This window comes from Dermatophagoides farinae, chromosome 3 (assembly GCF_024713945.1).
Source record: "Dermatophagoides farinae isolate YC_2012a chromosome 3, ASM2471394v1, whole genome shotgun sequence".
NCBI lineage: Eukaryota > Metazoa > Arthropoda > Arachnida > Sarcoptiformes > Pyroglyphidae > Dermatophagoides > Dermatophagoides farinae.
In genome coordinates, this window is record NC_134679.1 from 4,729,007 (window position 1) to 4,754,016 (window position 25,010).

The window sequence follows — 25,010 nt, forward strand, 5'->3', positions numbered from 1 at the left end:
TTTTTTTTTTTTGATTCAGTTCAGTTTTTAATGATGATAGGAGACACTCAATAATCATCCATCAGTCATAATGTTTCATTATATATATACAGGAAAATAATAGAAAATTTGTTATAAAATGTTCAGGTTATATTATATACAATAGACTTTTATCATTAATATTATTATTATGGTTGGTTTATTGGTGTGCACCTAAGATTTTGTTTTTCAAGTTTTTTTTTGTTGGTAATTCAATACGAACCAGCAGACAAACAAACAAACAAACTGAATTCATTTTTTATTTTATTTTTTTTTTGTTCAACATTTTTCATTTTTATATTTGTTTGCTTAGAACTAATTGACAAGTTATGGTATGATATTAGTTTATGACAGCCATTCCTCCTGAATGTTGATATAAAAAAAACTTTTTTTTTGTTTGTATGTTGTATGCGGATAGAGCTGTCATTTTAACCGTTAAATGGATAGATTATTGGTTGTTGTTGTTGTTGTTTTTGTTTTTGTTATGGCACCATCACCAATAATGATGATCACACAACAAATATTAAGGATCGATAATCAATCTCTAGTTATAGCTGGAATGTTCCATTTTTTTTATCCTTCTCTCATTTATATTTTTGAGTCAGCTTGTGTGTGTAATTTTTTTTTCTGTGCACTTTTTTTCCGGATTTCAGATATTTGCCACAAAGCTGTGGCATTTTGTTCATTTGATGATCATGATGATGATGATGATGATGGTTTTCATAGTGTGTTTGTTTTTTTTGCGATTTTTTTTTCTATTCCATCCATTTTCAATGATATTAATCAAAAGAAAAAAAAATCAATGACTCAAACAACTTAACTCATTCTATGGATTTTTTCTTTTTGGTTGTTGGAAAAATGTTGATGATGATGATGATGTTGAGAGGAATTAAGGTTTTAGTCGTCATTCTATTCTGGCGAAAAAAATGATGATGATGATGATGAACTTGTTTGAAGTTTTTTCGCTTTGGTTGAGATATGAAAAATTGGTTTTCTCTCTATAATGTGTTACATTACGTCCATCGATTATCAATGTGTTTACATTTATGTGTGTTTGGTAAAAGAGAAAAAATTGAAAATTTTCTATGATGATGATCATCATCATCATCATCATCGACTACGGTACTGTACACCGAAAATCATGTAATTGCTTTTTCATCCATATAATTTTGATTTTTTAAATGTTATTAAGTTACCCTTAAATAGTATCTATGCTATCCAAAGTTTTATTACAACCGAATTGAAGAAAAAACATGGGAAAAATCTAACCATTTGATTGGCATTGAAAAAAAACAGTGCAACCAACTTAAAGAAAAAGATGAATTCATCTTAAACATTAAAAATCGATTGTTTTTCTTTGCCTTCATCATCATTATATCTTGCCTTTATGAAATTCCGATTGATTTAATTCAAGTAATTTTGATTTTTTTTTTCATTCTAGATGTTTATTCAACAAAGACAAATGAAATGATTTTTTTTGTTTGTCTTGTTTTTGGTTCTTTTTCTCTTTTGTTTTCGTTTTTTTTATATCATTTGATCTGATTTGTATTCAGATTCAAATCGTTTATGATGATGATGATGATGATGATAGTTTTTCGCATGAAATATTTTTCTTTTTGAGCCATATCAGCAAATTTTTTTTCTCTACTTTCTGGATCATTGAATATGATGATGATGATGATGATGATGATGTTGATGATGATAATCCAAACAAAAATCTCTATATAATTATGATGATGATTATATGACAACAACAATTTTTTTATGATGGCAGGGTTTGATAATAATTCCAATGACAAATATAAAAAACATAAAATGTATGGTGGTTGTTTTGGGATTCAAAATTAAATTCATCTCAAACATGTACTTGTATCGTTGTTCATTGAAAAATGAAATTCCAAGTAGAAAAGTGATTACCATTACAGAAAAAAAATAGTCCAAAACATTTGACAAAAATTATGATTGACACATTTGCATTGGGCATTTTTCCTGTTGTGTTGTTCCAATATTGAAACACTACTCCATATATACTGTTCGAAGGATTCATATATGGATGGATGGATGGATGGATGCATTTCATTCTTATAATTTTTTTTTACGGCTATTCATCTATAAAATATTAATTTTCATAACTTTACGATCGACAAACCGGCCGGCTGGCCGGCTGGCCATCAATAATATGATTGACTGATACTGAATCAATTGCTTGCTTCAAAACTAAAAATGTGAATTTCGGTTTTTTATACTCCTTGTATTTGATAATAATATACACATATAAAATTTCATATCTACATCTCCAACATCATCATCATCATCATGGTACATGTTTCCAAAATGATGGTAATATGATATGATCTTTATGCTTGGTAAACGGCATTTTTTTTTCATTCTTCATTGTTGTCGTTTTGGCCATGAATTTTGAATTCAATATTTTTTTTTTGTACTATACTAACAAATGTCAAAACGATCATCTGTTCTGTATTTTTTTTTTGTTCTTATTGGTGTGTGTGTGTGTGTGTGTGAGTGAGTGCATGTTTGTGTTTGTGATCGTATTTATTGATTGTGTTGGCAAAATGTATTTATGCTAGTATTGATGCTGAATAATATTGATTATATCAATTTTTTTTCGATTCTATTGAAAAATCCACTGAAATAGAATGAATAAGAAAGTCATAGCTCAATGAATCGTATATACACACAAACACACACACACAGAAACATTTAAACAAACCAACATATATAGATGAATAAGAATGATATCTTTCTATATTTATTCCGTTTTTTTTATAGTTCCCTTTTTTTAGTTTGTCAGGAATTTCTTTTCTCTCTTTAGTTCATTCCCTCATAAAATGTCATTTATGATTATATTTAGTTTTTCGGACATTTTTGTAATCTTGGATCATCATCATCATCATCATCATGATGATCGTAATCATAAATTTGTTTCTAGACATGGATATAACGATTCTATTCTTGATCATTCTTTTTCAACCTCCCCCCTCCCTGAACATATGAAATAAACGAGAGAAGAATTGAAAATTTCTTTCGTTTATAACAACAAAAAAATGAGAATCCAAAGAATTTTATATTGTAACAGAGTTATAAATCAAAAATCAACAAAAAAAAAATCCCAATTTGTTTTTTGTTTGGCAAAAAAAAAAAAAATAAAATCGATTTCGTGACTATTGTTTTGGTCAATGGTAATCAGTGAAACAACAACATTTATGTGATTGACGACCATGATAAATCGTATGCTGCCTGTTTACTCTGTAAATGTCCTGTATTGAGCATTCACACGCACACACACGCAAATGTCTATTAAATTGAAAATATTATTATTTTTTTCTAAACTTCTCATTCTTCTAATTCTGTCTTATCACAGGATATGAGGGTCCAAAATCACATACTGCTGATCGATTGAATAAAATTTCTCGAGGCGATCTATCAGCCATTTGTCAAATGGGTAATAGTGGTGGAACAACAGTATCGGCTACAGCATATCTTGCCAATATGGTCGGTATACGTGTATTTGTCACCGGTGGTATTGGTGGTGTACATCGTGGTGCAGAAATTTCCATGGATATCAGCACAGATCTAATGGAATTATCAACTACACCAATTTGTGTTGTATCGGCTGGTATAAAATCAATATTGGATGTAGAAAAAACGCTTGAAGTACTCGAAACAAATGGAGTATGTGTAGCCGTTTTTGATGGTGATCAAATCGATGGCAGTAATCGTGTAGAATTTCCCGCATTTTATACTCCAAATAGTGGCTACTATGTTAACTATAATTTTTTGACAGCTAAATCGATTGCACAATTAATCGATACGCGTGATGAACTTGGCCTTAAAATGGCCATACTATTAGCCGTACCTAATCGTACGGCCAAAGCCGAAGAATATCAACGAAAATTCAATGAAGCATTGGAACTTGCATTGGAACAGGCACGGTATGAATAACCCTGTTTATTTGTTGTAAAATCAATAAATTTGAATTGAATTATTATTATATGACCAATATCTTAAATATAGAAATGAAAAAATCAAAGGAAAAATGGTAACACCATTTCTATTATCAAAAATGTCACAAATGACCAATGAACAAACGTTACGATTGAATCAAAATCTAATTGAAAATAATGCTCATGTTGGTGCAGCCATTGCCATCGAATATAGCCAATTGATGGGCTGGCAACAACGATCTTCATCTTTGAATGTCAATGACGATTGTAACAACAACAATGATTGTAAAATTAGTAACTTTATTTCAAAAAGAACACCGGTAAGTTTTTTGTTTCAATCTTGATTCAATCATCATACATTTTATATGTGTTGTAGATAGTTATCGGTGCTTCTGTCTATGATATAGTAACGAAAGTAAATTCAACAAATATTCAGGTAGGTTTTGTTGTTTAATCATTTTTTTATTTGTCTTGTTTATAATTTTATACATTGAATTGTGTTTCCTTTTTTTGAAATACAAAGTAATCCTAGCTTATTTTATGCACACATACACCCGAATATTGTTGTATTCATCATCTTAAAGATGAATGAACAAAAAAAATTCAGTAACATTCTATTCTCGAGTTATTGTCATCATGTTTGCATATTATACTTATTACCATCATCATTATCATTATCATTATTTTTTTCGGGCACCTAGTAAATGTATGTTTTATGTGAATGTGTCTGGTCTTAGCTAAATTATAAAGTTTTTTTTCACTTATTTTTTTTTTATTTGTTTGTTCTGTTTTGCTCGTTTCAAAATAACAATATAATAATCACATGTTGAAATTGCTTTTTTTTCTGCATCTCTCTCTCTCTCTCTTTCTCTCCCTTGCGGGTTTTTTGATAATGTTTGTTACCATGGTGTGTAGCAATGGTTATCATTCGGAGTATGTCATTCTTTTTTTCTCTTCCATATGTTTTTTATGATTTTTTTTCTGGCTTTCTGTTATTTTTATTTTTTTTTTTTTTTTTTTTTTTTTTGATTATTTTCATATCGCATATGTTGAAATTTTTTTTTTTTTGGTTGTTGCAAGGAATCGCATTTTACCATTCGTATCATTATCATCAAGATCTTGATTATGATGATGATGATGATGATGATTAGTAAAATGATTTTTTGTGTTGAATTTTTTTTTGTTTTTTTTTCATTGTTGTGTGTGTGTTATGGCGTTTTTTTTCTTGTGAAACATCCGGCTATCTTTCACCATCATCATCATCATCTTTGTGTTTTATACAACAACAACAACAATGATTACATCAAACTTTAGAAAATTATTTTCAATGTCTTATTCTTTATTGTTTATCATTGTGGTACATTTACATTTATATATGCATTATATGATAATAACGATCATTATCTCATAAGATTATCAACACATGAGTTTATATAATTTTAATAAATCAAGTGATTTTTTTTTTATTTTTTGATGAAGAGTCTTCTTTTTTTTGCATATGTGTTTATCATAATAATAATGATGTCATGATGATGATGATGATGACCTTTTTTTATGCAAATTTTTTTTTTGTTTGCAAAATTTTCTACAAGCCAGTGATTTGTATATGAGTTTTTTATGTAATGTGTGTGTGGAGGACAAGAATTTTGGAGAGAAAGAAAAATGCACCATCAAATCCGACTTATAACGGTACATTGCATATATTCATATAATGTATATACACAAAAACAATCTCTTTTTTTTGTGCGCGTGTGTCTGTTCATGCATGTTGTTGTTGTTTTTTTTTTTGCACACATCAGTTTGTTGTTGTTTGCTCTTTTGGTTTTTTTTATGAATTTTTTTTTCTTTTACTTGGTTATGGCATGGTTTTTCGTTTTAATCTAGTTGCTAATATTTGGTATGTGTGTGTGTGTGTATACATTCTACAAGAATTGAATTGATGATGCAGTTTTGATTCTGTGAGGGCTGGTTTCATTTTTTTTCCTGGTTTTGTTTTTTTTTTTTTTTTTTTTTTTGGTTTTTGGTTTTTTGGTTTTTAGTGTTGGGTGGAATGTTGGTGTTTGTTTGTGGGTTGGAATTTCATTTTTTTTTTCTTCATCAGTGATTGTCGTTGTTGTTGTTGTTGATGTTGTTGTTGTTTTATGCAAAATAGAAATTTCCAGTCACATTCACAGTTTCAGTTTGGATTTTTTTTTTAATTTTAATAAAAAAAAATTGGTCGTCAGTTGCATACGATGGTTTTTGTTTTCATTAGCGTAAAGTTATGGTAGAGAAAATTTTTCATGAAATCAAGCTGAAAAATTGGAATTATTTGAAGTTGAGATTGCTAATTTTATCATTATCATCATAATTGTGAATCCTATGGTAACCGGATATTGGATAAGAGGAGGGAGTTAACATTAAAGTAGGAAAAAAACAAAAATGTAAAATGCAATGAGGTGAAGCTGACATTCATTTTGGCTGGCTGGCTGGCTTATATGGGTCTCTTGTGTATTTTTTTTAACAACGTTTTTCCATTTAATGATGAATGTAGGATAGAGAATTTGATTTTCATTTTAATGATTGTTTCATTGTAATTATGATTGAATTTTTTTTTGTTTCCTCCGATCGTTGATGATTTCATTCGATTTGGATTAAAAAGACAATACGTTACCGTAGTAGCAGCAGTAGCACCAACAAGACAACAACAACAACAACAAGACAAGAATTTATTTTTCAGCTGATTATATTTTGAAAAACTAACAAGAGACAATAACCTCGTTAATGTCTTTATAATTGCAAGAATAAAGCCCAACTTGTATTTTTTTTTCTGCACACACACAAAAAAAAATACCGTATCTTGTCATCGTTATAGGATGACAACACAAATAAAAAATATTATTATTAATGAATGAACAACAACGACGAACATTTTTTTTTTTTGGCTAAAATCAATTGTTTTCATGGTGGAAATACCATTGTTTTCTTCCCCTTGTGTTTCGGATTGTGCTATAGCAAAATTTGTGTGTGTGTGTGTGTATGTGATTAATTTCAAACAAGAACTCAACATATCGTCGTTTCATATATATTCGTTTAAATTAGATTAAAGTTAACATAAATGTTCAATGTTTTATCATATTTGTTTGTTACCTGATTTATCTTGTTTTTTTTTGATATTGTTTTTCGATATCTAACTAGAATTTGGTTCCAAGATGATTGCCAAAGAATTGAATTATTATCTAATAAAAAATTAACCAAATAAAATTTGTGGATCAATGTAATTTTTTTACGTTCAAAATATATATATATTTTAATAATAAATATATCATTTTTTGGGGAAAAAAAATTGAAAAATATATATATATATTGACACATGATTTATATATTAACATTTGGATTGATTTTTTAAAATTTCATTTTCAATTTCAAAATGGTGAATAAATTTTGCAGAAAACAGAATTGTTCATTATCCCAATATTCCGGCAGCCATCATGTTTGTGATGTTTGATAATCCAAAAACAAAAAAAACGAAACGAAACGAAAAAAAGTATCGAACAAGAATTTTGTTTTTGTTTTTTTTTTGAAATTATAATGCAAACAAAATACGATAATTGGTGGGAACAAAAAAAAAAAAAAAAAAGAAAAAAAACAGTGACCATAAAAATTGTGAATGAAGAGAGAAAAAAATATTTTTTTTAGACGATAAATTTAAAATGATGGTGATGAAAGAAGAAAAAAAATTCAGAATAAATAAAGTGAAGGAATGTTTTTTTTTTTGGTCATATACACAAGTGTTATATATATCACATCTGTTAAGAAGAAGTGGAATAACATGAAGAAAAAAACGCCAAATTTTCTTATTATCAAAACATCAGATAACTTTTCACTTTTAAACATCACGAAAATTTTTTTTTTTAAATAAATAAATAATGAATTTATATATAGTTGATGACACATTCGGAATGATGTTTCATTTGGTTTTTGTTGTTGTTGTTGTTGTTGTTGTTTATGTTTTATTCCTGATTTTATTCTCAATATATAAATAATATAAGAATCGGTGGTTTATAGTTTGGCTAATGAAAAAAAAAATAAAAAATAAAAGGAATGATGATGACAAAGAAGAACAAGAATATTCATGCATATAAACACGCCCACACTGAAAATGTCTATGGAAAACAAAACAAAAAAAAAAGAAAGAAAAAAAAAGTTGGAAATCAAAATTTTGTTTGTTAATATATATACAATATATAAGATTTTTTTTATCTGAAACAGAAGAAGCACTTGAATCACTTTGATATCTGAATCTATTTTTGTATATTTGTGTCTGTTGTATAAGTGTTTTTGGTGTTGTTGTTGTTGTTGTTGTTGTCATATCACTTAATTTGGGCCAACAACATCCACATTCACATGCACACAAACATTCTTGAATAAACACAATGATGAATTAATTTGATGTTGTTGTTGTTGCCGTTGTTGTTGTTGTTGTTGTTGTTGAATATATTATGTCATACATGGGCAAAGCAAAAATATACATTCCTTGTTGATTGGTTTTTCGATTTTCCGGTTGATTAAGTATTTTTTTTCAATCTTTTCTCACATAAGATTGCCAGTATATTCATTTATTATTCTCTTAATTTTAACACTTTTGTCATTTTGTATATATAATTATTGTTGTCGTTGATTATAAATAATAGCTGCAATTTTTTTTTTTTTTTTTTGATAATTATCGATCAATCATACAATACTATGTTTTTTTGAAAACGATTGACATGCAGCAAGATTAGCTGCCGAATAGCTTAATATTGTACGTGAACCAGTTAATGTATTGATTAGATTGGTTGTTGCTGTTGCTGTTGGATTTATATAACCACTTGCTGCACTAAGACGACAATGGCATCTTTCCTGTATAGAATTACCACGAAAAATCATTGGATGTTGACTAGTTGCAGCTGTCATTGTTGTTGATGATGGATTGAGCAACATTGTTGTTGTGCCTATTGCCGTTCCTGTTTGATCTTGTTGTTGTTGCATTGATGGTCTTGGTAAATAGGCTTCAATATCTTGAAAGGGTAACATTGGAGTATCACTGCCGGATTCACCTTTGATCACTTTGATTTTTTCAATCATTTCTTTTATTTCTGAGCGTAATAAAAATAGGAAGCACAACTTGACAAATGTAATCACACAAAAACCAAGTACTAATAATAGATCAGTTGAATTCTGTAACCAAAGATAGATGTGATCATAACATCCATTACTAAATACATGTTCATTCATTTTCGTAATACATTCATTATGTGGTGGACCAAATGTAGGCTCTTCCGGATGACAACAACTTAATGGTAATACTAAATGTTGTGATTCTGGTAATGGAAGAAAATGTGAAGCCCATGTAGATACATTATAATCGGTTGGACCATCAACACCACAACAATTCCAATTGGCTTGAATATCATCCCAAACATTCTGTTGTATTAATGAGAAATTATACGAATGATTATGCAACAATATAAATATGAATTCAATCATTCAATCATATCATTTGATGGAAAATATTGTGACTTACCCGTAATTCTGTATTGGTATCATATTCATTAAAAATTTGATTTTTGAGGTCACTTTTAAGATTCATTGTCATATTTTTATATCGTAAAGCCCATACAACACCAACGATAGCATCACCAAATACTAATACGGACATTGTTACTAGATATAAATGTAAATAACTTTCATTGAGCTTAAGTGCACCAAGACAGCCGATTGCCTGTTTTATAATAAAAAAAATCGATTAGTATATTAGATTGATTTGATTAAAGTTACAAGTGGTTACAATTACAATTTACCTGTACAATTCCTCCTTGTATAATAATGGCTAAATAGGCATAAATGAATGATGGATGATAAAGGCGAATATTTGGAAAAAGGCTTAAACGTGAATCAGTAATAACCGTAATAAAGGCAACTAAATATATGAATGTTCCAATAAATAATGCTGCATTACAGGAATATATCCAGATACGATAATACTGCATGGCCTTGCCTATTGCACGGAGAAACATGTGTTCATGTTTCTCGCCAATGGCCGCTCTACGACCAAAATGGTAACGATGTAACGATGAACGTTGTGGATACGTTACGTATGGATTCGTTATGAACATTCAAACGGTTTTTTTTGTTGGATTACTTTTGACGGGTATTACCACGAGGTGGATCTAAATTAATTGTTTTTCACTCTTGCTATATATTAATGATCCGGAATACTGGTGAAATTTGCACACACTCGAAAAAACTGACTATAGAATTGTTGTCTTTTTTTTGTTTCTTCCTTTTGTTTTTTGGCTTCTTTTGGCACCAAGAATTTCGTGACGAACAAATGTGAAAAAAAGAATTGAAATTTTCAAAAACAATCAATCTCTCATCAGAAATGATTAGTTGTCACATTGCTATAATAAATTTGGGTGAATTCGGGTGAGATGAAAAAAAAATGAAAGAGAAAATTATTCACAATTCAAATTAATGAGATGAAATGGTTTTTTTTAAATTTTTTTTTTGCTACTGAATTTGTTCATAATGAAAATCGAAACGAAACAAAACAAAACAAAACATAAAAAATGATTGATGGATTCCATATATATACAATTCGACTGTGTGTTTGTAGATTTTTATATATTTGTATGTATGATAACAATAATAATAATCCATCCCCATATTCGGCATAAATTCTCAATGCATTATTACTCTACAATTTCTTTTGAGAATAATTCAGTCAGAATTTTCTCTGTCTTTCATTCTCTTTAGGGAATCGTAAGCAATTATTCTCTATGGACATTTACAAAGTTTATTGCAATGTATGCCGGTAGTATATACATACATGATTGCAGGTATCTATTTTTTCTAATTCAATTATATCCTGAATTTGTTGATAATTTTTTTTCTCTTTCTTTCATTTCACTAATTATTCTGAAAATAACATTACTCTAATTATTTATAATTATTATATACAATATAATTGATTACAATTACCTTATTTACTTTTACTTTTGAAAATAGTGATAGACCTTATTTTTTACCTAAATTCATAGCTATAGGCCAGAAAAAAATGATCATTATCATTATTTATGTATTGAAAATCTGAAACAAATGAATCTTCATGTTCAGATTTATATTATCATCATAATAACAATGATAATGATAATTTTTTTATTGCAAAATGATTTCTCCATTTCGGTTGCAAAATGATTTCTGTTTTTTGTGTATGTGTGTACCATTTGCTAGATTTTATTATCACAATTTCAATTGGAACCCTATTCAATAAAACAACAGCCGCGCACACAGCAACAACAACAACAACAACATATACCACCTGACCTAGAATTGAAAAATCAATTTATTTTTTTGCCCCTTTTTTTGGTTGGCATTTTATTTTGGTTTATTTTTTCTGCAGGCTGTTTCTTTTTTTTTCGTTGTGAATTGAACCAAAAAAAAAAAAAAAAAAAAACACGAAAATAAAATGAAAAAAAAAATTCAATTTCCATTAGACAAACTGAGTGCAAATGAGAAAAAAAAATAACGGAAAATAAAAATTGTTATCCCATCATTATATCATAGTATAGTATATATAAATGGATATGATAATGATTCTCTATGCAACAACAACAACAAAAAAAAAATGCTTGCCTCGTCCATAGTATATATGAATTGTATGTTGATTTAGTTGAACATTATTATTTCTGAATTGAATGCAATTTGGTCCATGATGAATTTCAGTGTTGCATGTTTATATGAAGCTAATTTCTATGATTCTTCATATAGATCAATTTAATTGCATTCGTCTGTGTGTCTGTCACTATTGACTTGTGAGAATGAAAAACAGAAAGAGAACGAAAATGAAAATGTATAAATGAAATTTTCATTTTGTCGATCGTTTTTTTTTCTCTCTAGTTTTATGTTGTTCTCTTCTGTATATCATAATTTGCCTGTTCAATATTTAATGTGTGTATGTGTGTTTGTTGCTCAATAATTTTTTTTCTGATTCTTCTTTTTTTTGACATTTCTTTCTTTTTTTTCCCTTTTAAAACATTTGATGATTATGATGATGATGATGGTTCCAATGAAGATCTTTAGATAAGAATCGTTTTTTTTTTGACTTTCTCCTTTTAGCTTTAATAATTTCATCGATTTGACCTAAACCAATGACGACAACTTGACAAAAAAAAAAAAAAAAAAAAGAAGCTTTTCATTTCATTTGAAACCATTTCGACGGATTTTTTTTTTCATTCATTCATTCATTCATATACATTGAATCTGATAAAAGAAAACAAATGTCAAAGTTTTTTTTTACATTTCAGGAGATGAACCATGAGAGAGAGAGAGAGTGAGAAAAAAAATCCGATTTTCTAAACTTTTCAATGAATGTTAGCTTTTCATTTTTTTCATTCTGTTTGAATCATCATTGTGATCAGAAAAATGAAAACAGACATTTAGATTATTATTATTATTAAATCTTATACACTGATGATGTCTTTGTAATAAATGGATTTAAATCACTACCACATGACATATATGTGGAACCGAAGAACAAAAAAAAATTATAAAAATGCCAACCTTATTATTTGGCAATTTTGATTAAAACATTGTCTATTATCAATATATAGTGGTACAATTTTTTTCCCCAGCTCACTCTTCATTTATATAATGACTTTTTTTTCCTACTAATTTTTGATGAAAAGTTTCCCAGAAGGTTTTCAAAAAAAAAAAAAAATGAAAATGAGAAAAAATAATGAAATTGTGTATAAATATGGTTAAAATGTATCTAATTTTCTATGATGAAATGACAAACAACCAGAGGAAAAAAATTGATTCAAAATTCCCATAAAATAATGATTATCAATTCAAGATTGGTACATTTTTTTTTTCTTCTTCAATTCTTTAATCCTAGATTTGAACTGGACTCGGTTATGTTTTCGTAAGAAAATTTTTAAAGAAATAAAAAAAAATCCAATGATCACATCAAACACAGATTTGCCATCGGAAATAAACAATGACTTTCAAACAAGAGATAAAAAGGAAATAAATGATTTGAAATAAACAGTGACAACAGAATGAAGAAAATTTTGATTTCAAAAATAGTACTTTATCATCATATCATCGTGATGATAATTCAGAATTACGAATTCAAATCACGAATCCAAATCAAATTTTTTTTTTTTGGTTTTAAACAAAGCAAAAGTAAAAAAAAAATGGTCACACACTCATGCACACGTACAGATATTTGCAAACAAACACACGCACACACACACACTATAGTGACTAACACTGAAAACTTACACTCGAATGAGATTCAGATTTTCTATTTTCATTTTAATGATTTTTGGAAACACCAGATGCTTGATGAATAACTTTTTTTGTGGCTCGCTTGTGTCCATTTTAGGTATTTGAAAATATCCATGTTCAAAAAAAAAAATATTTTCTTGGTTTCAATCGAATATTTGGGCAGAATATTCTATTACCATATTGGATCTCATTCAATATTTGATAATAATCATATCTATATTTATCTACTCATCATATTGGTTCTGTGTTAATGTTAAAAACTAAATAATTGCTACTGCACTGTATCACTTGTATATCAGATCATATATATCATATATCATTATATGGTGATATCCAATATGGTTTAATTCATAAATAAGTTTTTTTTGGGGTGATAAATTGTTTTTTATTATCATTATCATCAACACTATATTTATAATCATTTTCTATTAATAAATTCATGTTCGTGATTGGGTTTTTTTTGTTGTGTTTAGTTTTTCATCAGTCTTATTATTTGTTAGTCGGTTATTTGTTCCAAAAAAAAAGTTATGAGGCAAATTAATTTATGGGAAACAAAAATAATAATGTCTTTAAAGTTTAACTGTCTGTTAATAGCTGGATTTTTTTTTGTTGTTTTGTTTTTGTTTTCACCAACATTAATGATATTTTTTTGCCATTCATTTCAATGATGCAAAATGAGATTGAAATTTATTATATATACAATGGAAACTAGTGATTTTTAAATTATTTTTTTTTTGTTGTTCTCTGTTTTGCTTTTTGTTTTGTTTTGTTTTTTTTCAATTTCATTCTTAATTTTATTGAAGAATAAAGTTCTTTCTATCAGAAAAAAAATCCGAAAAAGGTTGGTAATGATAATAATAACAATAAAAAAAAGAATCAAAACAAAACCAAAAAAAAAAAGATAAACAACACGCGCTTAGTGTTGCATAAATACATCCAGTGAATATATATATGTTCCAAGACTAATGAAAAAAAAAACAAAAACAAAAAAACAAATGCCGAAACCTGATACATAGCCTAGAAAGAAAAGTAAAAGCTTCTATCTCTCTCTCTTGGCGTAATGACATAGACACAACAGCAAAAAGCCAATAAAATTTACATTTTCACTGATGCCCATTTTTTTTGTTTTGTTTTGTTTCCCAAATGTTTGTCTTAGTTTTGATAGAGAAAAGAATGGCTGTATATTATAATGCAAATTATTCAGCCACGTATATATATATAATAGAACATGATGATACCGGGTTTGTATGTGAACAGATGAATGATAGAAAAAAAAATGGAATATCGAATGAAAGAAAAAACAATGGCATGTATGGAATTTCAATTTAAATTCACCCCAAAAATACACACACACACACACACACACATTGAGTGTATTCATTGATATCATTTGTTGTCATCATCAACATCATCTTCTTGATCTTAGTGAACTTGGTCATAATATTTTTTTGTCTCAATAGGTTTTTCGATGAAAAAAAACTAATAATTTCTATCAGTGAAAGTTAAAATTCAGAATATATTGAATGATAAAACAAAAAAAGTTTTATGTTAGTGAATGAGTGAAGATTCTTCACTAAAGAATAAGAATCACTTGAATTTGACTCATCATTAATTTACTATTCACGTATTCAACAACAACAACAACAACAACAACGTTGTGACTATTGGGAATGTGATTTAAATGTGATATATATCCATAATAGAATAATTATATCCAACATTCAACACACTGGATTATCGATCTAGAATTTTTCATTTAACAGCTTTTTTCCAATTACAAATTGTATGAGCAGAAGAATAAAAATTCTAGCCTTGTCAAAAAAAAAAAAAATTTTTTTTCGTTGTTTATTTCCAGAATCATCATGGCTATTTGACAGACGCACGCATTTTACAAGAATTTTTTTTTTTTGGTTTTCAAGAAAATTGAAAAAAAAATTTCAAAATGTTTAAGTGATTTTTTTTTTGTTTTTTACCGAAAAGATTTTTGAGAATTTTCTTTCTCTCTCTCTCTCTCTGACATCTCGTCATCATCTTTATTGTAAGCTGTTATTTCACATACATCCGATCAATTTAGTTAAGTATAGTATTTGTAGAATCCTGTTTGTTTGATTTTTTTTTGTCTTTTTTTTCCATGGACACTGAAAGAGAAAAAAAGACTGATTTCATTTTCATTCTCGTTGATGGTAACATTACATGTGATGTTACTAAATCTATTGGATTTTTTTCTGGTTTCAAATTGAATGAATATAAATTATTATCACGCACACACACACACACACACACACACACACACACACACACACACACACACACACACACCCACTCACAACAATAGCCAATCCATAACAATGTAACTAGTCTACGGAACCAATAAATTTATCGGTCCAATCCATCAACCAACCAACACACACACACACATACAGAGAGATAGACAAGGATGGCTTTCAAAAAAAAAGTTATAAATCGATCACTATCAATGTGAATGAAAAAAAAATTATTCCAGAAAAAAAACTATTGATTAAGTGATTTTTATTTCTACATTCTTGATCATATGAATAAACTTATGGATGATTGGTAGTTATAACAACAACAACAACTCAATAATAATAATAAATCGATTCTATTAACGATTCTTTATCATCATTTCGTTTTTTTTTCTCATCAAACTTTCCATATCAAGAAGGTAATTCTCTCTCTCTTACTTTTCACTGTCATCATCTTTTTGAATTTTTTTTTGTTTTGATCATTTTTAGATACGGTTGTTTTTATAATAGTGACTTTCAAGATGATGTCAAGATTAGATCAAAAAGAAAAAAAAAGTTTCACATGTGATGTGTGGTGCTGGTGGTGGTGGTGGTGGTGTCAATACTACTACGATGATAGCATTCTAATTTATTTATTTTCTTTTTCCACACCATTTCATCGTTGTCGTACAACAACAACAACAACAACAACGATGAAAACGGTGAAAAGTTGTTGACAACAACCTCTCTTGTATATATTATAATATCTGGAAAAAAAGTGATAGTTTCACAATGATTAGCTCGAATGATTGATGAAATGTCAGGTATGATGAAAAAAAAATTGTACCACCCTTTTTTTCCTAAGTTTTTTTTCTGATGCTTACGATCCATTTTCCGTTATTTTTTTTCTTTTTATTTTTCAATTGATTTTTTTTCTTCTTTTTTCTGGTTAAACTTACATGGCCAAAAAAAAAAAAAATTGCCTATTTCTATTTTTATCTAGCTCATTGAATTCGCATAGTGAGAAAAAAAATCTTGTTTTTCTTTATTGTTATTAAAAAAAAAAAAATTCGTTGCATTCACAATAATGATAACGACAACAACCAGCAGCAACAACAACAACAACAAGAATTACTATGGATACAGCTAGACATAAGGATGAATTATTAATGATAAATTGTAGTTATGATCCTTTTACCATTCATTTGGCTGTTGTTGTTTATTCGAATAGAAAAAAAAAACATTAAAAAACACACACACATGCACATTTACTTTGAGTTTTATTTTTTTTCTTTTGTTTTGTTTTGTTTTGTTTTATTTTACTCCCTATATGACCATTTTCATTCATTTATATTATTATCCATCCAGATCAGAGAATAAAACTTGCCGTCATCGTGGTTGTTGTTGTTGTTGTTGTTGTTATATGATGTAAAAAATGCTTCAATGTTCAAATGTATTATAACCCTCGGACAAGAGATAAAAAACACACAAAAACGACCATCATGTTGTTTGATGATGATGATGATGATGGAATCCTTGAAAAAACATTGTGAAGTGTCTTATGTAATGAATCTTTCCAAAAAATAAAAACACACACACATAAACATTACATGTAGTTGGAAAAAAAGGTTCAAAAGCAATATGAAATCAGTTTCATGCTAACATGATTTTCATTCATTGAAGTTCAGGTTCTCTGATTCTACCAAAAAAAAAACCATATTCGAGACATAATGCACACACACACTAACAATGATAAACCACCATCATCATCATCATCATCGTTGTATTTCACTCAAAAGCTTGAAATATTAAAAAAGAATAAAAAGATGTATGAAAAAAAAATCAGCTTTTTACGAAACTTTTTTCCTGCCGCATTTGTTTCTCCATTGATTGCAATGGTGACGATTGTGACGATTTCTCTCTCTCTTTTTTTTCTCTTTATATTATCTTCGGAAGCGAAAAAAAAGTTGTCTAGCTAGAAAAAAAACATTGATTTTTCTCTGTTGCTGTTGGTAGTGTTGGTATGGACCATTCATATCCCCAAACGATTAATGTATTCACGGTTTGCTTTTATAGTGCTTTTTCAAGTTTTTCTTTTTCATCATCTCTTTTACTTTCTTTTTCCTTTCGTCCATGTTGTTGTTTTTAATCCTCAATTCGGGCCATATTGTTTTTCATTATTTTCAATGGCAATAGTTTATATTTGTTTGACATAATGCATGTGATTCGAATGGTTTTTTTTTCTTCGTTTTGTTTTGTTTGGCGCGACATCAGTTCAAATCAATTGGATGCCAGTTGTTTTATATGTTTTCATTTCTATATATATATATATGTGTGTGATAGAGAAAGGAATGACCATTTTGTGTATAGGAATTGAAAGCAAAAAAAAAAAAAAAAAAAACAAAAAACACGAAAATCAATACTAGAGGCAATGAATGTATTTTTTTTTTTTAAAGAAAAGAAAACAACATTCCATTACAATTCTTTTTTTTTCATTGAAGCATTGAATTGTGACAATAAACATTCCATTCGCCTGTTGGCCTGTTTTTTTATTGTTGTTGTTGTTGTTATTGTTGTTGCAATGGTCATGATTTTCGACAAGAAAAAAATAATTGAAAATTATTCTATCGTTTGTGTGTGTTGGACTGCATTATTTCATTCATATATGATGCGATGAAAAAAAAAGAATATTATCATTCCAAATGATTGATGATAATTGATAGTGATTCAATTTCATTTCTCATCATCGATACATTCACTGTTTTTTTTTTGATTTTTGATTTCACTTTTTCTTTTTACTAATAGTTATGGTTAGATTCAATTTCATCGTTTATATTTACACATCTGATTCTCTTGACATTTATCTGTAATTTTGACTGAATTTTTCTTAATTGATATTGAGATTCATTAAATAAAAATCATTTTTTTTCTATTTGGATGTACAAATTTCACACCGATTTTTTTTTCACTGGATAAAATAAAAGAATCCATTCTCTTTCAAATTGATTATTATTATTATTATCATCACCAGGAAAGAAAAATGAGGCAACAATAACAGTATTCCGGATGTTGGCCACCGGCCGGTAACTTGCTTATTGTATTATTCAACTTACAGTATGTTGATGATGATGATGATGATTTGTTTGCAACAGAAAGAATAAACATATGCAGGCAAGAAAAAAAAGAAGTAAACATTTAGCCAACAAACACACACACACACACACAAATACACGCAAACACAAACATCAAAAACGAAAAACAGGCTAAAATTTTGCCTGAAAAAAACACTATCAAATGACACGGTGACAAACTGATTTAGTCAGAAACCCATAACCATAAAGAATACTGAAAAAGAATCGAATACAAAAAAAAAATAACACCAACAATTTGACTGGTGAATGTGTGTTTGTGTATTTCCATTCACATTCCTTTTTCTTGGTGACGAAGAATTTTTCTTTCTTTCTTTCTTTTCCTCTTCTTTACTAAAGGCATATATTTTTTTTTCTTTATCATTCTAGTGTTGAGTAAACACACAATAGACATGATGTTCCCGTTATCAGATGTTTTATAACTTACAATTTATACATACACAGAATATACAAAATACAAACAGGCAACCATCAACAACAACAACAAAAAATGATGATGATGACGATGATGATGATGTTGAAAACCTTAATGATGACATTTTATTTCTATTTCTTTTTTGTTCACTTTATTCGTTTTGGTTATTCGTACGGCAGCAACAGCAAAAAAAAAAAAAAAATTTCGACCATTATGACCATAATAGTTTCGTCTAGTCTCGTTTGTTTCATTGAAACCAGTATTCAGTTTCCATTATAATTTTATTTTTCCATTCTTTATTTCACAAAATGATATGTGATGACAAATACGGGCATAAAGATGTTTGAAGATTATTATTGAAGAATTCAAGATTTTGGGTTTTTTTTCTGCTTTCTTCACAACACAATGTTTTCGGTTTTCGGTCTATTTATATTGTTGTTGAACATTTGAAAATGAACAAAAAAAAAATAAAATAAAATAAAAAATTTGTCCGACCAACCGAATGAATGCTACAGCCATAGATGCCAATATTACCCAAAGGAAAAGACATCTGTAAATGTGTGTGTGTGTGTGTATGTTAAACAGGAATCGAATTCTCATTTGTAATTCTAAATTGTGTGTGTGTGTGTTCATATATTCCTGATTTTGGCTATTGTTTAGTCAAGTTTCTTTTCTATTCAGCCAAAAAAAATTCTTAATATCATTATCATTTTCATTGATATAATGAAGAACAAGATGAAAAAAAAAATAAAAATAAAAACGAATTCAAAATAAAACAGACAAAAAAAAATAAACATCGATGATAATAATGATAGGATCTTAGAGATTTATATTTATTTATTTTTATTTTTATTTTGCCAATTCAATCACTTGTCATCAATGTGTCTTTATGTTCATCTTTTTTTTTACTGAAATGGACATTGTGAATTCAGGAAACAAAATAGTGTGATGAAAATGTGAAATTTGTGTGTGTGTGTGTGTGTGTGCGGGTGTTTGTCCCATTCAATCAATAATGTATGCGAATTCATTTATTTATTTATTCATTCACATTTTATGTTTTATTTTTACTTTTCTTAATTTTCTCGGATGGATTTTCCTTTCTTTTTTACATTCATTCATTCAATTCAAATCTCATGATGATGTCGAATGATTCAAGAATTATTATCAAGAATCTAACTTATTTTTTTTTTGTTTTTCTCTCTGCCCATTTTGATGATCCACAATGATATAGTAGTGATGTGTTTTGTTTTCTTGATAATTAACTTTTACCATTCTGATGGTTATTGTTGTTGTTGTTGTTGTTGTTGCTGTTGTTGTCGGTTGATGATATAAAAATGAAAATTGGATGATTATAATGATATTATTATCATCATCATCATCATCATTACAGCTTGGATTCATCTACTATCATTGTCTGATGGTTATATCTTTCTAACTTGATGATTTTTTTTGTTTTGTTCTGTTCTGTTTTGTTTTGTTTTGTTTGGTTGCCACCTTATGGATGATGTCCCATTTGGGGTTTTATTTTTTTATTTTTTTTTTGTTTTTGTCATCATTGAATCACTACTATCTGTGTGTTGTAGTGGTATTGTTTTTTTTTAATTAATAATTGTTTTATTTTCCGGATAACAAACAAATAAACAACATTTCATCATTGGCTCAAAAATTTTCTTTTGAAATTTTTTTTTTTTTTGGTTTTCCCAAAAGCTTTTTGTTGTTGTTGTTCTTCATTCATTTGTTTGATTAATTTAGTTGAATTGTGTATGTGTCATCTCTTTGATTCATTATCATTATCATTATCATCAATTTCATAGAAATGGTTCTTGATTTTTATTAGCTTGGCATCCGATACAAGAATTCAAATTGATAAATTATTCTTCTTTTTTTCTGATGATAAAAAAAATATAATTCTTTTGAATCATAAAAATTTTTGTTTCATAATCATTTCTTTACTCAAATTTTATTCAAGGTTTGGATAAAATTTTGCTCAACAGAAATGAATTATTCAAAAAAAAAATCTAAACACATGCAATGAAAAATTTTGTCGACAAAAGTGCAAAAATTTATTTGAAATATTGGCCAGGGAAAACAAAATGTTCATCACCTGAACCATATTACATTCCTCATCAGAATGATAAATCAAGAAAAAAAAATTATTCATGATTGAGCAATTGAAATCGATTTCATTTCATCCATTTAAACGAATTTCGTTTTAATCATCATCATAATCGTCATTTGAATTTAAATTGAAATTTCCAGTCAAACAAAAATAAATAAATAAATAAAAAAAACGAAAACTAAATTGAATTTCAAATGATCATAATAAATGTTTTTGATTTTTTTTGCATCAAAAACTCATTTAGTTTATATGATTGGCCGGTTTTGTTTTGTTTTATTTTTTTTTTTTTTTTTTTGTTTCGAAATTGTATTCACATCACACAACTCTTTTAGTTCATCGTCATCTTATTAATTCAAATTCTATCAAAAAGCTAATATACTAAAAGCAATGGTTCTAGTTTTTTTTTGTTTTTGTTTTTGTTTATTTTTGTTTTGTCCATTACCTTTCAACAAAAAATGTTATCTATAATTGATTGAGAAATTGATTTGATTCAAATTTGCTATACTCGTTGAATTGTTTGCTGTTTTTTTTTTGATTGTTGTTGTTGTCTTTCAATGATAATAAAAAGAATGATGATGACGTCGATGATGATGATGATGATGATGATGGTTGAATGGTGGAAGCTTTTTGTTGTTGTTGTTTGAAAAAAAAATCTTTACAGACGATCTGCATTAAGTTGACTTCCGGTTTTGCTGTTGTCGTCGTCGTTGTTGTTGTTGTTAAAGATAATGGCGTTGTGTGTGATTGCTATGTAAACTTTTAAATTTATACTAGGCTCATATCAAAAACTTTTACAATAATAAAAATGATGATGATGATGATGATGATGATTTTACCACGATATTTGACATGATTCTGGTAGCTGCTAGCAAACCGCTAATCTGTATAAAAATGTTTTTTTATTTTTATTTTCATTCATTCAATGTAAAATTTGATTGGTTATACACTGTACTATAGTGGTAGTTGTTGTTGTGTTGTTGTTGTTGATTTAATGTCAATTACACAATAACCACCATGATCATGATCATGATGATCATCATCAAAAAATAAATGGTCAACACTTTTTTTTAAACATTGTCATTCACTTTGAAAGGCCATAATCATGAATGAATGTGTAACGATAGAGTGAAAAAAAATGATAATAATTTCAACTAATTTCAACAACTAAACAAACAAACACCACACACACAGAGAGAGAGAAACACTTGAAAAATCAAAAATAGACTTTACAAATATATTCAGACTCAACATATACATAGAACTATTCTTTTTATCTGAACACACACACACAAATAACTAAAGAAGACAATTGTAATGAGATGACAACGACCAGTTTAGAGACGAATGAACAATAACAACAAAACAACAAAAATTGGACACACACACACATAGGAATTATATTATTTTTATTTAGATTACATAATATATTGATGATTGTGGTTGGTTGTTGTGGTGAAACTTGATCGATGCATAATTGTTGTTGCTTTTGTTGTTGTTGTTGTTGTTGGATTTTGGAGATTCTGGAGATTCTTTGTTGTCGTTGTTCAGTAATAATGTTGCTTCATTATTCGATGGCAACTATTTTACTGAATTGAATTTGTTGGAAATTTATTTCAACATTACAATGGTTAGATTAATTTTGATTGTATAAAATTCAATGCATCCACAAAATACACTATATTCAAGACTGAATGAATGAATCCATCTAGACACTCTATCCAGCTTGTTGACTTTTATATTTCATAATCATAATTTCTCTTCGTTTGTGTGTGTGTGTGTGTTTATGAGTGTAGAATATTTTTGAAGTATGAGGTATAGTGCCTCGAAAAAAAAAAAATACTGTAACAATAAAATTGACGACGCCGCTTATTCTTTTTCATATCATCATCATCATCATTGAATTCGTTGTGTGTGTGTGTGTTTGTGTATGAATTGATTAAAATCGAAACAACCACCATCAATAAACACACAGACACAAATACAACAACCAAGCCATAAACTAAAATAAATTCTATACGATAGTGACGTAATCAAGTCACGCCTCTATTCTTGAGACTTTCAGTATTTTTTTTTTTTTTTTTTTTTTTTGGTTCGTTTTATATACTATTGCCGCTATCGTGGTTCTACGATACGTTGTACTTGTACACCGTCTCACCATATCTTCAAAGGTTTTATTTTTGTCATTATCAACTGCATGGCTGGCTGTTTGTTTGGCTAGCTGTATTCTGTCGTTCTGGTATGGTTTTTTGTTTTTGACGATTATTACTTGCATATATCTTTTATGCGTTTTTATTTTCAATTTTTTTTTATTCCCTGGATCGATACATCTGCAAAATGCAGCTGTTTGCTATAACGGTAGACAACTACCATCATCATCATCATCATCATTTACAATATGGTTCTTAGATCAATTTCTAGCTGATGGTTTTCAATATAAAAAAAAAAATTAAACATGGCAACCAAATAAAAAATCAGAACAATAGAAAAAAAAACTTGTTTATGTCACAACAATACACCTGAAAGTTTTTTTTTGTATATATGTGACAAACACATGTGTGATTCATTTTATTTTAAAATGATGATTATAATTTAAATAATTTTTTGTTTTGTTTATCGTTTTGAATTATGAACAAACACACACACACACACACACAACAACAAACAATGTCATTTGACATGTTAGAATGAAAATAAAAATGATGAATGATCCAAAATGACATATATCTTTCCCCTTATAGATAATGCCCTTCTTTTTCCTAAAAATTATTCCGTATAATCTATACTCGATTCTTTTTATATTCTGATTTTATGGAATAATAACAATAGTAACAATTCATCTTACCAATTCAAAGAATGAAATATATCAGCGGGCAGTCATTTTTTTTTTTTTTTTTTGAATGTAGGCCAATAACAATGTTGATTGTAAGGAAAGAATTTCAAAATGCACACCCATGCAGAACCACATAATATATTATCACACACATACACACACACACACACACACAGGAATACACAAATACATCAGCCTAAGCATTTCAAGTCATTCAATTTTTTTTTGGATATCTTTTTTTGTGTGTGTGAATAGCAAAGATTTGATGAATCACCACCACCACATTTATTGTTCATGTATAATATGTCCAAGTGGAATTAAAAGAAAAGAAAACAGAAAAAAAGCCAAACATGTATCCATCAAAATTGTTCTTAAGTTTTTAGTTAAGTTAAACACACACATACACACACATTATCACTTTTACATTTCCATGATTATCATGTCCTGCATTCATTCATCACACTTATGGATTCAGCTTTTAGTGATATGATGTTATATAATTCATAAAATTGATCTATTTTTCACGTATACGTAGGTCATTTTTTATTTTTATTTTTTTTGTCATCACCATACTATGTGTTGATGATTTAATGTACCATTATATGATATGATTGATTTGTAACTATAGAATCATAACACAATGATGGTATCACATAAATATCGATCAATATCAAACATTTTATCTGGTCCTACATTTTTCAACAAAAAAAATGGACACTGTGTGTTTGTTATAGTTGATTTGATAGTTTGAAATATAGTGTGTATTTATTGTGCTATGATTATTATTATTATTATTAAATCACATTCTTTCAATATTGTTTCCAATCGATCAGATAATTTTTTGATTGTAATCGATATAATGGCAGCACACTTAGTGCAATAATGTATGTTTGTGTGAAAAAAAAGAAAAAGAAAATATCAAGTGATTGGGGTGGTGTATTTCATTTCGGGATTGCCAC

General features: G+C 28.1%; 2 protein-coding genes across 6 annotated transcripts in view; one reads left to right on the forward strand and one right to left on the reverse strand.

Annotated features, from left to right (window-relative positions):
• LOC124494872 (uncharacterized) overlaps positions 1-25,010 on the forward strand; it is a 37,903-nt gene that overhangs the window by 1,729 nt on the left and 11,164 nt on the right. The window contains exons 1-4 of one of the 5 annotated variants that reach the window (XM_075729359.1): positions 1,312-1,431; positions 3,401-3,971; positions 4,054-4,303; positions 4,360-4,419. In XM_075729359.1, the coding sequence (XP_075585474.1) occupies positions 3,478-3,971; positions 4,054-4,303; positions 4,360-4,419 (804 nt within the window). In that variant the 5' untranslated portion in view covers positions 1,312-1,431; positions 3,401-3,477. Of the gene's footprint in view, positions 1-1,311; positions 1,432-1,825; positions 2,359-3,100; positions 3,219-3,267; positions 3,288-3,400; positions 3,972-4,053; positions 4,304-4,359; positions 4,420-25,010 lie in introns of those variants that run through there. The other 4 variants (XM_047058143.2, XM_075729360.1, XM_075729361.1 and 1 more) reach the window with 4 other exon arrangements.
• LOC124494876 (uncharacterized) lies at positions 7,244-23,142 on the reverse strand. The gene is made up of 4 exons (XM_075729362.1): positions 21,664-23,142; positions 9,806-10,405; positions 9,529-9,726; positions 7,244-9,428 (listed from the first exon to the last, which is right to left on the reverse strand). Exons 2-4 carry the CDS (start codon positions 10,118-10,120, stop codon positions 8,697-8,699), a joined length of 1,245 nt encoding a protein of 414 aa, XP_075585477.1. The 5' UTR covers positions 10,121-10,405; positions 21,664-23,142; the 3' UTR covers positions 7,244-8,696.